Source organism: Osmerus mordax, chromosome 13, assembly GCF_038355195.1.
Source record: "Osmerus mordax isolate fOsmMor3 chromosome 13, fOsmMor3.pri, whole genome shotgun sequence".
Taxonomy (NCBI): Eukaryota; Metazoa; Chordata; class Actinopteri; order Osmeriformes; family Osmeridae; genus Osmerus; species Osmerus mordax.
The window spans coordinates 15,297,298-15,313,382 of NC_090062.1; the positions used below are offsets into that span (position 1 = coordinate 15,297,298).

Sequence of the window (16,085 nt, forward strand, 5' to 3'; positions counted from 1 at the left end):
ATATATATGAATTACCACAACAGCTTGTACAAACATGAAAGCGTTTTCTTTATTTTTTGGTTTGTATCATAACAGCTGGTAACTTTTGTTAAGTGTATGTATGGTATTTATTAAAGAGATTTGTGTTTCTCTCCTTCGGACCAACATGTCTACTATATGTGTACTAAGTGTTAGGACCAACGGTCCCTCTTTTGTGTGTGTGCATGCGTGTTTCTGATGTGTGCACATGTGTGTGCGTGTGAGTGTGTGTGTGTACTACGTACTGTAAAACTGACTACGGGGAGATATAAACTAGGGCACTCGAAAGAGTCTGAAGATGAGAGAGAGAGAAAGAGAGAGAGAACAGGCTGTTCTACCAAGGTCAAAGTTTAACCTTTGTAAGTTTAATAAATTATTTTTATTTCATCAGATGTTTTTCTTTTCTTTCCTGGAGCGGTAACCAGCGGTAATCAGGAGCGGTAACCAGACGTGACCATGCAGCTTCACCTGAGCCGGGCAGGAAGCACGTTCTGTTCACACAGGCATGCAGCTCCTGGGGCCATCAGGAAAGAACCCATTGTGCGGTAGATGTACAGTATGATTTGGCATGCAGTTACAGAGAAAAACGATTAAATAGAACAATAAAGTTGTTTTCAGAAAGGTCAGTAAAGGGAAACAATAAATAAAGGGAACCATTAAAAAAAAAGTGAAAAATACAACAACTTGTTATTCAAAGCTTACAATCCCAGGAACAGTAGAAAACGGGTCATATAAATACATCACTAATATACTGTTTGGACAAAGTTCATTACACACACTATTTATACACTAACAATAACAACTTCTTCATCTGATTATATTGATCTCATGGACCAGCCCTTATTGATATATCAACCCCTAACATAATGGGAATCTGCACCGGAAGTAATTAGTGTGTCTTCGCATTACTACTAAAATCTAATATGAAGTTACATGACCAGCGTTCACAGATACAAGGTGGATATTTACGTGGGTTTTCCCTCAGCAGTCGCAAGAATCAGCAGGCTTTCACAGATCTGTGTCCTTGTGACATCTGGTGCGGGTCAGGGAGCGAGACAGGAGACATGACACGACAACACAGACCTGTGAGAGCTGACCACGTCACCTCAGCCAGTACGAGCTCTCCGCTCAGTCGTCTGAGATGAAGTGGACCACGTAGAGTCTGACGTAGCCGCTGTCCCACACGTACAGGTGTCTGTCTTTGGGGCTGTAGGTCAGCATGGCAAGAACCCCACCCGGGTGACGCAGGTCAAAGGTCATGTTGACAGGCTTCGCCTTCAGCAGATCGAAGGCGAAGGTCACCCGTGTGTCCTTGGTGTCGGTGACGTAGAGGACTCCGCAGGCGATGAAGGCGTTGCCAGCTTTGTTGCGGGGGTAGGTGGTGTTGATGTAGGTGGTCACTGTGAACGTCTTCTGGTCCAGTTGAGCCACCATGATGCTCTCGTCCAAGCTGGAAGAGAAGATCAGCCACAAACCATTCTCGTCCACTGCCAGCTTGAAGTAGGTCTTTGAATTGGTGAGCAGATAGGAGAGGTTGTGGTACAGAGCGTTGTCGATAGCCAAGGTGGCTAGTTTCTTGGTTTTCAGGTTAAATCTGTGAACAGATAATGGTGCAATACTGTAAGACACATTCAGGTTTTTGGTTGACTTTACAGTTTCTACTTTACTGGAACTTACTTAAAGTATAGGTCTTGTTTAAGGTTAGTATAGGTCATTATGTGTATTAGAGGTCTAGTATATTGTATATTGCATACTTTCTTTGTATATTAGGATGTTTATTATTATATTTTTATTTGATTTGATTTGAGTTTATCATAGATGTAATCTATGTTCTTAGCACTTATGTTATGTTATGCTAGGTTGCTTGCGTTGCCTTGTCCCAAGAATTTCAGTGCCCAGTCTGACCTTGTGTTGTTCTGTGCACCTGACAATAAAAACTTTGAAACTAAAGCCCTGTGCACTGAACCATAGACTTTGTGAACTAGAGACATTTAACTAACTCACTTAGTTGAAAGTCATGTGTGTGGTGTCTTACTTGGCAATGTTGGCGGTACCAGCTACATGGTAGTAGAAGGAGCCGTTGTGAACCATGTGACCACAACCCTGGAAGAACTTCCAGACGTTGATGACGTCACTGCTTCTGTTCTGGAAGGATGTGATGCTGTTGTATTCCCTTATTACGCTCCCTACAAAAGGTCAGGAGCCAGGAGGAATGTTCTGCGTTAGAACTGAATCATTTACTATATTATTGAATCCACACAGCCTCTGGTGCATACCGGAGAAGTGATTTGCCACCCAGATACGTTCGTCACTCAGCACTGCCATGTCCTTCATCCAGGTTCCGAAGGTGTTGTTCATCTGAGATATGTTCCTGGGGTTGATCAGTGACTTGATCAAGCATTCTGAGGGACGGAGAATGATGGGATCTCAGAACACGGTTCATGTACACACTAATGACCGTGTCACTTCCTGGTAACTGTTTAAACCATGAAAACACACTCTGAGAATCATCCAGTCCGACACGTACCTTTCTTCTTGGTTTTCTCCTGTTGTTTCCCAACCTCCTTCCCAGACAAGGCCCAGTCATTTGGGACAGCATGGAGTGGACCTGAGGACAACACATAGGGATTATGCATCTTCACTGTCTTTCTACTAAGAGAAGAAATTACTTTGATGGCAAACTGAGAATGGGATGTCTCACCCTCTGTCTGGGCAGCATGAATGTAGGGTCTGTGGCTCCTGTTCCTGGGGGGACCATGGGGGCCTGGGGGGCCGGGGGGCCCCGGGGGACCAATAGGACCAGGAGATCCTGGAGGACCAGCTGGACCTGGGGGGCCTGGATTTGAGACAGGCGAGGACACCGCTCACCTCGTGATAAAAACAACCTTGCGCACTCTAGACCAATGTGCTCAACCCTGGTCCTCAGGGAAAATGGGTTTCCATTGGAGAATATTGCAGTCTTTACCCTGTAATATGACATCGTTAGATGGGTGTGCCTTTTCTCCAGGAGGGCCTTGCTCTCCTCTCTCTCCCTTCTCTCCCTTCTCTCCTGGCTGTCCTGCCTCACCCGGTGGGCCTGTGAGGGGGCAGATGTCAGGTGTTTGATTCTAAACAACAAACTTAACTCATTTCGCACGAAACTCATTCATTTGGATGTCTTACAGGGCGAGGCAACAGGCAGAGATTTGTGAAAGAGTTTGTTAGTCATGTCAGGATCCGACCCATTCACTCCTCATGGTGATCCACATCATTCACACTTGAGGAACACAAGTGGGATGCTGGAAGAATGAGTTTTCCGTCTCATTCAGCTGAGGCCCAAAACCGCACTCATGAATATCATCTCTGCCCAGTGAGAGAAAAGATTGTGCCTTTCATCCACAGAGACTTGGAAGAGGAGGTTTGAATGAAGAGAAGAGCCCACAGTGAATAGAATGCATCACGATTATGACACGCGACACAGGGGCATTTTGGTTGCCTGTCAGTCAAGTACCTTCCAAATATGTATACGAAACGTGAATGTCAAAGTATGTGCGTGTGACTGTCTATACAACCAAGCAGACTCTTACGAGACATTGTGTGTTCTTCCCTTTCACTGCTTCACTATAACAAGTTTCTTAACCAAAAGACCAAAAATGGCCTCAGGTTCTTGGGCTGTGAAAGAGCAGAAGGCTGGCTGGTTCTCTCCTCACCTCTCTTCCCTCGCTTGCCATCTGCCCCAGGCAGTCCATCCAGCCCTGGGATCCCATCAGTGCCATTGTCCCCTGGAGACGCATCTCGTCCTGGCAAACCTAAAAAAGACACACGGACAGCATAGAGAACCTTTCAAAGGTTTAACCATAGGCGGTGCTTTGAAAAAAATCCGTGTTTAGGCTCAAGGTTCTGAGGTGATCAACGTGCCGAGGCTGAAAACATGGTTGTCATGGTACATTTTGATGGCGTGATAATATTAGCACTCACCAGGCGGTCCTGGAGGGCCTGCAACAGAACACAGAGATGTCAGGGAGAAAATTAACTTGAATACGCTTTGACAATATCTGAAAAAGATCGCCTGTAGTCACTGAAACATGTTATGTTACTAACAAAATCATGATGAGAACTCACCTGCAATGCATATTCCCTTCGTGCTGTTACATATATCGATCAACACTTTGATCTAAAAACAAAGCCAACCACAAACCATTCAGAAAATACGACAGATTGAAACATTTCTACTTAAAAGTTAAAAAAGCGGCACGCTCTGACCGAAGGAACCGGTAAGCTCTCTCACCGGGACCATGGAGTAGGTCATCATCATCATCATCTCGTCTCGTATCTCCATCTTGTGGCCGTGAGAGGGCCTGTGTTTGTGCTTCAGCTCGTGCCTCATCCTCTTCCCCATCTCCACCTCCACCTCTTGGCTCCCCTCCACCTCGGAGCTGGCCTCCTGCAGCAGCCCCTGGCTCTCCTCCTCCTGCTTCAGGTCCCTCACCTCCTGCCTCACATCCTGCCTCACGTCCTGCCTCAACTCCTGCCTCAACTCCTGCCTCAGTTCCCTTTCGATCTCCTGGCTCACCTCCTGCCTCATTTCCTGCCTCAACTCCTGCCTCAGCTCCCTTTCGATTTCCTGGCTCCGCTTGTTCCTGGAGTACTGGTACTGGACCTGCTCCTCCACACCTCCTCTGGGAACCTCCTGGAGGAGTTCCACCACAGAGCTCTGCTCCACCTCCGTCACCCGGCTCTCCACCCGGTCCACCCTGGTCCACAGCTGGTTCTGCTGGACCAGGAGCACCAGGAGGCCCACGGAGTTCCCCAGCGCCAGGGCACAGGAGCCGTACAGCAGGACCCGCTGAGGGAGAGACAGGCTGGGGGTCGGGATCCACATATCTACTACCCCTGCTCCTCCGCCTCCTCCGCTTCGGAATTCACTCGCACGTTTCAGCATTCACACTGGGAAATTCTATTGGAGAAGTATCCCAAAGACAAGTCCTTCACTGTTCAGTGTATGTCGGCTCTCTAGTGGTGGATGAAGTGTTAGGTCCAAGCCCTCTCTTTAGATTCCAAAAGAGCAACGTTGTTGGATTATAGAAACGGACTCCAGTATACTTTTCACTTTCCACTAACTCCAAAGCATCCAAATCAATCTAGACTAGATCTGCGTCCGAGTTCGCGGTCCAAATACAATCCGAGGCATCACAAGCGTCCGGAGAGTGGAGTGTGTCCGGGTGGTCTCTCTGAAGGCAGGCTGGTAAATACTCTCCTTGTTGTGTTGTGGACCAAGTGGAGTATGATGTGTATGTGATGTAGGGGTGGGCTTTCAACAATCCTTTGGGCTTGTCTGGGAAGAAACCCCTCGCCTGTGCAGTCACCTGATTTATATTCAGCACAAAGCATTCTGGAGCCGTGGGCAGTGACTGACAACACACAGACACACACACACACACAGAGTGCCATGAACAAGAGCAGAAAAACCCAAGGCTTCATGTTTTCTTCTGTAACCCTCAAACTCTCCCCCATAAACCCCCGCCTCACCCCTCAACAGAAACGATGTACACACACACACACACACGCTACCCTTGTCATGAACTGTTAAATTTAATAAAACGAATGTATTCAAATGTTCCAAGTGTCCAATAAGGGTGTCTTTAGTGAACACATCAACAACACATCAACTATGTAAGCTGGTAAGACGTTTGTAATTTCAATCAAGTTGCCGGTTGATGTTCTGTGATATTAATACTGTATATTTAAGCATTTTTTGTTCTCTTTTTAGCAGTGAGCTGGTTAGTAGTGCTCTCTGCTCAGGCATCACCTGCCACCAGATGACCTGGTCTGCTGTTCCACCAGATGACCTGGTCTGCTGTTCCACACGCTGGTTCCACATCTCCCCAGGCTGCGATCCCGTCACCCGTCTCAGCTCTCGTCCTCAAACTACAACAATGACCCAGTTCTGTAGCTTCAATTCGGGCTAGAAAAGAGACAGTTGACCAGTAAGATGACATTTCCCCAGGAAAGTGACACTCATCTCTCTGGAACTTTCCTTGCCTTTGTAAGTCATTGGCGTGCTGTGACGAACCTCAAAGGCATTCTGTGTTTATGTGCTTTTACCAGAGTATTTATAAACATGAGTATCTGTACTTCTACTTAAGTGAAGGATGTGTGTACTTTTTCCATCTCTGCATCCTTCCAACACAATGTAGGCCTACTTCTTCTAACAAGCAGCAAGCATATGGTTAGAATTAGTCAAACAGCTCATTCACTGTAATGTGTTCATTAAAAGCAGCACTCGTAAATGCAGTGCGTATAATGTCCTCGGGCCAGACAAAGACTGAAACCTCACTTTGTCACACACACAAACACACACCACAGTTAAAAGGCAAAGTCTGACATAGATAAGTGGATCCAGTAAACCTCGGCGTAACCTAGCTGTTACAGTAAAAGGCTGTTCACGGGTGCCTTCACCCAGACTCTGGGCCTGGGGCAGTAGGTCACTCACTGACAGGAGGAGAGCGCTGTACATCAGTGAAGAGGCTGCAGGAAAGACAGCGCAGGGGTTCAAATGTTCTCTCTAATGTGTCTCCATAGAGCCTGGCTCAGTCTCATAGTCCCAGAGATGAGGAGCCTGGCTCAGTCTCATAGTCCCAGAGATGAGGAGCCTGGCTCAGTCTCATAGTCCCAGAGATGAGGAGCCTGGCTCAGTCTCATAGTCCCAGAGATGAGGAGCCTGGCTCAGTCTCATAGTCCCAGAGATGAGGAGCCTGGCTCAGTCTCATAGTCCCAGAGATGAGGAGCCTGGCTCAGTCTCATAGTCCCAGAGATGAGGAGCCTGGCTCAGTCTCATAGTCCCAGAGATGAGGAGCCTGGCTCAGTCTCATAGTCCCAGAGATGAGGAGCCTGGCTCAGTCTCATAGTCCCAGAGATGAGGAGCCTGGCTCAGTCTCATAGTCCCAGAGATGAGGAGCCTGGCTCAGTCTCATAGTCCCAGAGATGAGGAGCCTGGCTCAGTTTCATAGTCCCAGAGATGAGGAGCCTGGCTCAGTCTCATAGTCCCAGAGATGAGGAGCCTGGCTCAGTCTCATAGTCCCAGAGATGAGGAGTCTGTCCTGGGGGGATGAACGAGAGAGAGAGCCCCTCACTCCAGAATTGTGTTGATCCGATTTTTTTCGAAAATATTCAGCTAACATGACGGTTACTATATCGCGTGATGTAAATGGACAGATGGTTCAATCTGCTGCTTTCCAAAATATTATCTGTGCACCCTCCTCCATTCTCTCTACTTCCATTTCCTCTTTGGTTCCCAGCACTGCCAGCAGCTGTGAGGACGCTTCCTGTTCCCCTCCTTCATAAAGGCCACGCGTGAGGACAGCTGGGATGGACAGCTGTCTGGTGACCTGCCGTGTCCTTAAACTCTGAATCTGAATCTGAATCTGAATCTGAATCAGAATTCGGTTTATTCGCCATGTATGTTATACAAACACGGAATTTACTGTGGCAGGGAGGTGCAAAACACTAAACATATACAGATCTTAAATTAAGTAAAAGTATAAAAGTTTAGCTATTTCTAAGAACTAAACGATCTAAGAATACAACAATTTAAATATAAAATAAAATATATATAAAAATAAGAATAATGAGCAGCGTGAATGATCAACATAGTGCAATCGGATACTGAGATAAAGTGGCTTATGCATACTGAATTGCCATTAGATGGACTTATAATAGTTAAATAAATGAATGAATGTCAATGGGAGTCCTTGGCCTTGTTGAAGAGGCCAGTAGCAGATGGAAAGAAACTGTTCTTATGGCGTGAAGTTTTGGTCCTGATGGACCGCAGCCTTCTGCCAGAGGGGAGTAGCTGGAACAGGGAGTGACCAGGGTGGGAGAGGTCGGCCACAATCTTCCTCGCACGCCTCAGGGTCCTCGAGGTGTGCAGGTCCTCGAGGGTAGGCAGATTGCAGCCGATCACCTCTCACCTCTCACCAACTCTGGTCCTCAGCTGAACTCGCTCCCACTCCCTGACAGCCTTCCCATCCTCCTTTCTTTAACATCCAATACCTTTACTACCGTTCCCTCACAACAATACAACTGTCCTTTCCTTCTTACCTACAACCACAAGTAACCTCTAAGACCATCTACAGTGTAAAAATGTTTACCAGAACTGGAGGAATACAGTAGTGAAATCATAATACAGTTGTGGGGCCTCCAAGTTCACAGACCTACATGGGAGATGCAGTGATGCAGCTGGGGGTAGGAGTGGGGGGTGAGGGGTCAGGGGTGAGGGGTGAGGGTGGACCAGGCCAAAGACCCCTCTGTTCACAGGCATGAACTCAAGGAATTCTGTTCAGATGAGTAGTAATTCAACTTAGTGTTGTTGTGATGCTAGTACAGTGGCCATATCATGTTTATAGAGAATATATTACTCAATAAAACCTGCAGGGCTAAAACTCATTGAGTTTTTTTTACATGATATTCAAGTGACTGTTTTACACTTTGTCAACAGAAAACTTTATCTTCAACCAGTCCAAAATAATCCTCCCTCGAACCTATAAACACATGCAAATCAATTCCACACAACTGCATGGTGACAAAGAGTCGACCACAGAGACACAAGGTTACATTAACATGTACAGAGACACAGAGGCCTGGACCCAGAAGGAGGCGAGAGCCGGAGGTCTGGAGCCGGAGCTCGCTGTAACATCAGGAGACTGCTACACTCTGCTACACTCTGCTTATTCATGCAGAAGAATCTAGACCTTTTCCGTCATACGGGCCAGAGATATGAAGACACAGAAGCTCGTTTGAACGCGACCACATTCTTGCATCGGGGTGTGGGCGGCTAGTGAATTCACAGTCCTTTCTACTGATTAAATGCTACAAAGAGGCCAAGGCCAAACAACATGGCCTTTGTGCGACAACGACAAAAGTGATTGCGAGGTTTAGGAGTGAGAAGCAAGGAGGGGCTGGAGATCTAGAAGAGATCTAGGAAAGTTTGGAGAGGTGGGGCTGTGGCTGGATGGTATGGAGGGAGGAAAGATTTGAGAGTTGTTGTCTAAATGTCTGAGACAGAAGATTAATTGTCTGTATATGTGAACAGGTGAGTCACAATGAATTAGACACAGCACCGATTGAACGATAATGACATTGCATTTTCAACAGACGCATAGAGAGGTCAAATGTCTGAATATTTCTCTGTCTCTAAGTTATGTAAGCCTGCGTGTGTTCACTCTGTCTCTCTCCCTCTCTCTCCCTCTCTCTCTCTCCCTCTCCCTCCCTCTCTCTCCCTCTCTCTCTCTCCTTCTCTCTCCCTCCCTCTGTCTCCCTCTGTCTCCCTCCCTCTCTCTCCCTCTCTCTCTCTCCCTCTCTCTCTCCCTCTCTCTCTCCCTCTCTCTCTCCCTCTCTCTCTCCCTCTCTCTCTCACTCACTCCCACGGAGCTCTGCTTCACCATCTACTGGCCACTGTGGATATTAAAACTGATGAAATTCATATTTCTGCTGAGAAAAAAAAACTCACAGATGTCAAGTCTTGTTCTTCACTTCTGTCTGCCATTTCAAAATCCAATATCACTACGCTGGTAAAAAACACTTGTCACATTTACAAACAACAGGTGGTTACACTCGCAGATGTTTTGTTTTTTTCTTCGGGTGAACTGCACAATAGTTTGTGTTGGAGGCCCACACACTCATTGGTTGCAAACCACTGAGAATGTTTAATTTCCTGTGTGAGAGCGAGCCCAAGTGAGAGTGTGGAGATAAGGCTGTAATAACACGGAGATTCTCCCCACCTCAGACTGGAACGCCATGCAGGTGCTCTGCCCAGGGCTCCCCCTCCGGCGCACGGTGTTGGACGGATCTCCTCCCTCCTCTCTGAGGTTTAAAGGAGTAAGGAAACACCTGCTCCTCACAACCACCGACGCAGGGCGAAGAGATCACGCTTACGAGCTTTCATGTTAAGACTGTTTTGGATAACTCGTTTCACAACATGTGCCCGACTAAAGAAGCCCCATCGCTCTCAAGGACACGTTGTGTTGGCGGTCTTCCAAGGTTACGGTGAAATTTGTTGAAATTGTTGAATCCAAGGTTACTATGAAATGTTCCCTCTTTGTTATGACTTTTACATCACCAGTGAGCCAGTGGTCTAGCAGTCTGACTGGCCTATAAGAGAGGGCCTGGCTGTCCGTGCAGCACAGACCCCTGGCAGAGACTGAAGGCGACGTGTTTCGTGAGCGTTCGTTCCGTGCGAGTGTGTGTCCCCGCGTCCCGGCTCCTATGGATCTGTTGTCTCTGTGCGAGCGCTCCATGACTCCGGTGCGTCTGGACCCAGGCATGGCCAGCCTCGTCGCATCAGCCTCCCGGAACGCCACAGCCGTGTGGTCGGAGGGCGTCTCCTTAGCAACCAGCGCCCTCCTGTTGTTCGTCTGTGTGCTTGTGGCCATCTGGAGCCACTCCGAGAAGACCTCTGTACCCGGTCAGTCGAGCATTACCGCCCGCAGGCTGGGTACTAATCCATTTCCTGTCTTGTCTCTCGGAGGCTATCTTGCTCTGTCTGTGATGGTTCTCTGTTGTGATCCCTGGCAGGTCCTTCGTTCTGTCTGGGAGTAGGGCCCCTGCTGTCCTACCTGAGGTTCATCTGGACGGGGATTGGCACAGCCAGTAACTACTACAACAACAAGTATGGGGACATCGTCAGGGTCTGGATCAACGGGGAGGAGACGCTCATACTCAGCAGGTTGGCACCACATTTATCACTCAAGCAGACCAGCGACCAAGAAGCAAAAATGAAAAAAAGAAGACAAATGTTTGTGCAAAAGTTATCTAATCTGTTACTGAACAAACTTTGAGTGAAAAAAAGGCTGCATATATCTTCCTGTTTCGCATTAAGTTACTAACGTTCACAGATCCAGATATTGAGTGACAATTTCTCCCTCGCCTCTCTAGGTCGTCTGCGGTGTACCACGTCCTGAAACAGAGCCGCTACACCTCACGTTTCGGCAGCAAGCAGGGCCTCGCGTGCATCGGCATGGACGGCAGAGGGATCATATTCAACAGCAACGTAACTCTGTGGAAAAAGATACGCACCTTCTTCGCTAAAGGTAGCCTGTTTCACTAACCCACAACACAACATGGATCGTTAAAAACAGAAATCACTGTATGATGACGTATTTACATTTACATTTAGTCATTTAGCAGATGCTCTTATCCAGAGCGACTTACAGTAAGTACAGGGACATTCTCCTCGAGGAAAGTAGGATGAAGTGCCTTGTCCAAGGACACAACGTCATTATTGGCACAGCCAGGAATCGAACCGGCAACCTTCTGATTACTAGCCCAATTCTCTAACCGCTCAGCCACCTGACTCCCCCTGTTTGTTTGTGTTTAGCGCTGACTGGACCAGGGCTGCAGAGGACGGTGGACATGTGTGTGTCGTCCACTCACACACACCTGGACGGTCTGAGGGAACTGCAGTCCACACAGCCTGACGGAGGGGAACGTGACGCTGCGGGCCAGGTGGATGTTCTCAGTCTGCTACGCTGCACTGTGGTGGACATCTCCAACAGGCTGTTCTTGGGAGTGCCTCTGAATGGTGAGCAACACACACGCACATAGAATACACACACATACACACACACAGAATACACACAAGAAGCATGCATAAACACGCATTGAATTTACTCATACTTATTCTGACGTCACAGCAGCCCCAATAAACTGTGCTAAACATATTCCAATGTTTTTGGCGTTTCCAGAGAAAGAGCTACTGCGGAAAATCCTGAAGTATTTTGAAACATGGCAGACGGTGCTGATCAAACCAGACATCTACTTCAAACTGGGCTGGATTCACCAAAGACACAAGAAAGAAGCGTGAGTGAGATTTAAATCATTTACGAGGCTTCCCTTAAATGTTTCTTTGCTTTTTATCTGCTAACCATGCATCCTTTATCCAGGCTATGTTTGTACAGACGTTAATATTGTTGTCCTGTGGTACAGCCAGGAGCTGCAAGATGCTATTGAGAGTCTGATAGAGCAAAAGAGGAGGGCTCTGCAAGAGGCGGACAAACTGGATGACATTGACTTCACAGCAGACCTCATATTTGCACAGGTCAGTCTGGGTCAAACCCTCGCACACGCTTCACTGTACACTTGTCTTGGCTGACAAAGTTTGATCTTGGCCAAGTCAAACACTGTGAACAAAATAGGCCAGAAGTCTCAATAGCCAGACCACGACATGGTTTCCTGTGTGCTTTCAGAGTCATGGGGAGCTGTCTGCAGAGAACGTGCGTCAGTGTGTGTTGGAGATGGTGATCGCTGCTCCAGATACTCTGTCCGTCAGCCTGTTCTTCATGCTGCTGATCCTCAAGCAGAACCCAGACGTAGAGCTGCAGATTCTAGAAGAGATACACGCCGTGAAAGGTGAGGTCGAGCTAGATCTGGTCACGTCTGAAGAGTCACAGATTCTGGTGAACTGATGATATCTCCGTGAGTCTTTCACGTTGAGTGACGGTAATTTCCCGTTTGCCTCTCCAGGTGACCGGGAGCTTGAGAATTGCGACCTGCCGAAGCTCAGAGTCCTAGAGAACTTCATTAACGAATCCCTGAGGTTCCATCCTGTGGTGGACTTCACCATGCGCAAGGCGCTGTCTGATGATGTCATAGACGGATACAGAGTGCCAAAGGGGACAAACATCATTCTCAACATGGGCCGCTTGCACAAGTCAAACGAGTTCTTTCTGAAGCCCAAGGAGTTCAGTTTGGACAACTTTGAAAGAAATGTAAGACAATCTAAAGATTTCTCTGTATTGGAACTGTGATCACCAAAACTCATATTTGGGTTGAAACTCAACATCAGAAGTACAATACTTGAATTCTATTTATTTATTTTGCCATTCCTCTCCTCTCTCAGGTTCCTAGCCGGTACTTCCAGCCTTTTGGCTCAGGCCCACGCTCCTGTGTTGGAAAACACATCGCCATGGTGATGATGAAATCCATCCTGGTGACACTGTTGTCCCGATATTCTGTGTGCCCTCAGAAGAGTGTGACACTGGACTGCATCCCACAGACCAACAACCTCTCTCAGCAGCCTGTGGAAGAAGAGAGGGAAGCTCTCAAAGTGATGTTTATACCACGTCACACAACCAGGAAGTTGTCATAACTGTCCCAGAGCCAGTCTCAGCCCCTGGTGTTGTTTTGTATGTATTAGTTTTACTGTTTTATCTATTTTGTTATATTATTTGTATTATAACTTTTTGTAAATGTAAATTATACATTCCAGAAGCAACCGTAGACACAGTCCCTCAAAGTGACTGTTGTAAAAATTGTCGCAAATAAATGTAAGTTATTAAAAAATATATCTAGCATTCATCTGTTACAGTTTTTCCCTTATTGTACAAAACTGACAAAAAAATATAAAAAATGAATAAATTAAATAAATGAGTTATAAAAACAAGTTCCTTAAACTGACAAGAGAGGGCGCTGCAATCCAATCACAAACCCTCTGAAGCGGATTCACCCCCATAACAACAGGGCATCACTCTGTCACTGGGCACACGCTCCTGGAAACTGGACACATTTGTTTTGCTCTTCACAGCAATCATCTCCACGTCCGGCCACGGTCCCTCCTGCTCACCCTCCAGAAAGCAGAGAGGGTCTCCAAAGACAATATTACAATGACTCCTACCTTGCTGATAGAATAAAAAGCATGCTAGATGTCCAAGTTTCCTGCGCATCTAGCATGCAATCGGTTTCTACAAAAGACTTCTGGTACCAACACAAAACGCCTTCTAGTGGACTGTGCAAATCTGCAGGCATTAAATAACAATGTGCCCCTGGGTTACAGTACTGTAAAATTTGGGTGTCTCAGTTCAGGCAGAGCTGGAGTTGAGACTGGGGCTACTGTGGGAGGCTGGGGATACAGTCATGAAAAAGAACATGAGGAATAATTCCTAAACAGAAAGCCTCAAGTGCTGCTCTCATTAAAGAGTAACTTAAGTACCACGAAATAGTACACAAATTATGACACATAATTTATCAATGATGATATGTCAGAGTACGTAAAAAATGATCTCATAAATCACAAACGTTTTTAACCACTATGTGGCTTGAGAGTCTGGATTTACCACAAAGTAATAATAAAATAATTTTGCAAAGATTAGTCATAATCAAAACCAGCATTTACGAGTTTAGCAATGCGAGAGTATTAACCATGGGGTTTAAAAAATAAATAATGTTTTTTTAATGTTTGGTTACACTTTAAATGCCTGTAGTCTATTATTACAGGACCCCTGAATTCCCTCCATGTTGGCTGTTCTTCATACTGTTTCTTCTTCTGTCCATCTCCTATGAGAAGAATAAGCACTGGATGGTTTTGCTGGAACATAATGGTGATAATTTAAATACTTATCAGTAACTGATCCTATCCTAACTTGAGTAAGGGGTCGATTCCATGTTTTACAGAAAGCGGTCCTGTGTCTTGGGTTGCGTTTCGCTTGACCAGATCAGACTCTCTGAACTGAGTTCCATCAAATGAAAAACACTTCCTGCTTTTGTCAGCCCAGAATGTTGACCTCCTGTCCTATCACGAGGTAGGATTCTCGCACACCTCCCAATGGGAATGCTTTGAAGTTGGAAAGTTTGAGGTCAATCCCTGGATTTGGTAAAGCTGGATTTGGTAAACCCAGATAAATATATGACACGTACATCAGGCATTTCCACTGAAATATGTCAACCATGCAGCATGATATCTTTCTGTCTTTAAGGGATAATTGTCCCCTTTCCTCCTGTCTGTCTCCTCCGTTCCAGGGTGATAAGTTTTAATTAACACCTCCCTGTGTTCTTCTTGTCACCAAAACCAAGAACACTGCCACAGCCCATCACCATCACATAGACAGGGAGAGGGGGAGAGGAGGGAGAGAGAGAGAGAGAGAGAGAGAGAGAGAGAGAGAGAGAGGAGGGTATAGAGAGGAGGGATAGAGAGGAGAGAGAGAGGGACTAGAGAGAGGAGGGAGAGAGAGGAGGGGGATTGTGAGGAGGGTGTAGAGTGTGGAGGAGAGTGAGTGAAGTCAGAAAACTCTGATCAGAGAGAGGAGGTAAGAAAAGTGTTGTTTCAAATGCATAAATGAAACGATAAGACAGACGACAGGAGACATAATGACACGGTCTCGGTCTAGCAGATATGTGCTGCTCTCAGTCAAGATTACAGTGATACAAATACCAGTGGTGTACAGTGACTCTTAAACAGGCACTCTGTCTCACTAAAGGGAAGTTCATAGAGAGCCTCAAATCCATCTAGAGAGTGATTAAATGCATGTTTGAGAGTGCCTGAGATATGATATGCATCTGTTAGATACATCTTCTCTGTTGTTACTGTCTACGTGCATGTTAGTGCGTTTGGGTGTGTTTTGTGAATGTTTATTACAGTGTTGTCATTAAACAGTAGTTCACGGTTCACTCCGTGTCTGTTCCTGTATGACAGCATAAGGGAAGTATGCCAGGCTAACTGCATAACACAAATGATTATAAGAGACCGTCGGAAACTAAATGGACTGACGTCCTCTCTCCAACTCTGATGGGTCAAAGCATGCTGGTGTTTATGCTCTCATGAACTCTGCTGCCCTCCCTTTTACACAACACACACAAACAAACGCACACAATATCATACAACATTTCCTGATACGCCAACAGCCAACAATAGCATATTGTGTGTGTGTGTGTGTATCTGTGTGTGTACTCAGCTCATTGTTAAGGCTTTGCAACTATGGAACAATCGAAGGTCATCAATAATAAAATCTGTTGTGATTTTATAGACCGGCCTAATGTCACGAATTCACATCGATGTTCTTTCCGATAACAAAACATTTTCAATATGTTGAGTTGCTGTCATGTTGGTGACTAAGAACGGTTCAAACTTTCAGATCCAAATGTCTTGCTATTTCTTGAACATTGTAGCTCTTTCATTGGCTTGGTCCTGCCGGAGAGACCCAGGATTGGCCCACTGCCAGGAGAGACCCAGGATTGGCCCACTGCCAGGAAACAGACCGGATCAAAGGCAAATTTGCACTTTGTGGCCTTTTCATGTGGCCTGTTTGTCCTACTCAGCT

General features: G+C 46.4%; 2 protein-coding genes across 2 annotated transcripts; one reads left to right on the forward strand and one right to left on the reverse strand.

Annotated features, from left to right (window-relative positions):
- Positions 1-30: 30 nt before the first annotated feature.
- Positions 31-5,267, reverse strand: gldn (gliomedin). The gene is made up of 10 exons (XM_067248477.1): positions 4,286-5,267; positions 4,120-4,171; positions 3,976-3,993; positions 3,708-3,806; positions 2,984-3,094; positions 2,720-2,854; positions 2,546-2,626; positions 2,295-2,420; positions 2,054-2,204; positions 31-1,612 (listed from the first exon to the last, which is right to left on the reverse strand). The coding sequence occupies exons 1-10, from the start codon at positions 4,937-4,939 to the stop codon at positions 1,147-1,149; spliced, it is 1,893 nt and encodes a 630-aa protein (XP_067104578.1). The 5' UTR covers positions 4,940-5,267; the 3' UTR covers positions 31-1,146.
- Positions 5,268-10,260: 4,993 nt separating this feature from the next.
- cyp19a1a (cytochrome P450, family 19, subfamily A, polypeptide 1a) lies at positions 10,261-13,141 on the forward strand. The gene is made up of 9 exons (XM_067249149.1): positions 10,261-10,459; positions 10,570-10,720; positions 10,930-11,084; positions 11,372-11,575; positions 11,739-11,853; positions 11,980-12,091; positions 12,240-12,402; positions 12,517-12,761; positions 12,893-13,141. The coding sequence occupies exons 1-9, from the start codon at positions 10,261-10,263 to the stop codon at positions 13,139-13,141; spliced, it is 1,593 nt and encodes a 530-aa protein (XP_067105250.1).
- The last annotated feature ends 2,944 nt before the right edge of the window (positions 13,142-16,085 follow it).

Bases quoted from the DNA above. Each gene is read 5' to 3' on its own strand.
- gldn (XM_067248477.1), bottom strand. From the start codon at position 4,939: ATGCTGAAACGTGCGAGTGAATTCCGAAGCGGAGGAGGCGGAGGAGCA. The intron at 3,095-3,707 runs GTGAGGAGAGAA...GCCCCCTCACAG, and splicing joins TGGCAAGCGAGGGAAGAGAG to GCCCACCGGGTGAGGCAGGA. The intron at 2,855-2,983 runs GTAAAGACTGCA...TCTCAAATCCAG, and splicing joins TAACGATGTCATATTACAGG to GCCCCCCAGGTCCAGCTGGT.
- cyp19a1a (XM_067249149.1), top strand. From the start codon at position 10,261: ATGGATCTGTTGTCTCTGTGCGAGCGCTCCATGACTCCGGTGCGTCTG. The intron at 11,576-11,738 runs GTGAGCAACACA...TGGCGTTTCCAG, and splicing joins CTTGGGAGTGCCTCTGAATG to AGAAAGAGCTACTGCGGAAA. The intron at 11,854-11,979 runs GTGAGTGAGATT...CCTGTGGTACAG, and splicing joins CAAAGACACAAGAAAGAAGC to CCAGGAGCTGCAAGATGCTA.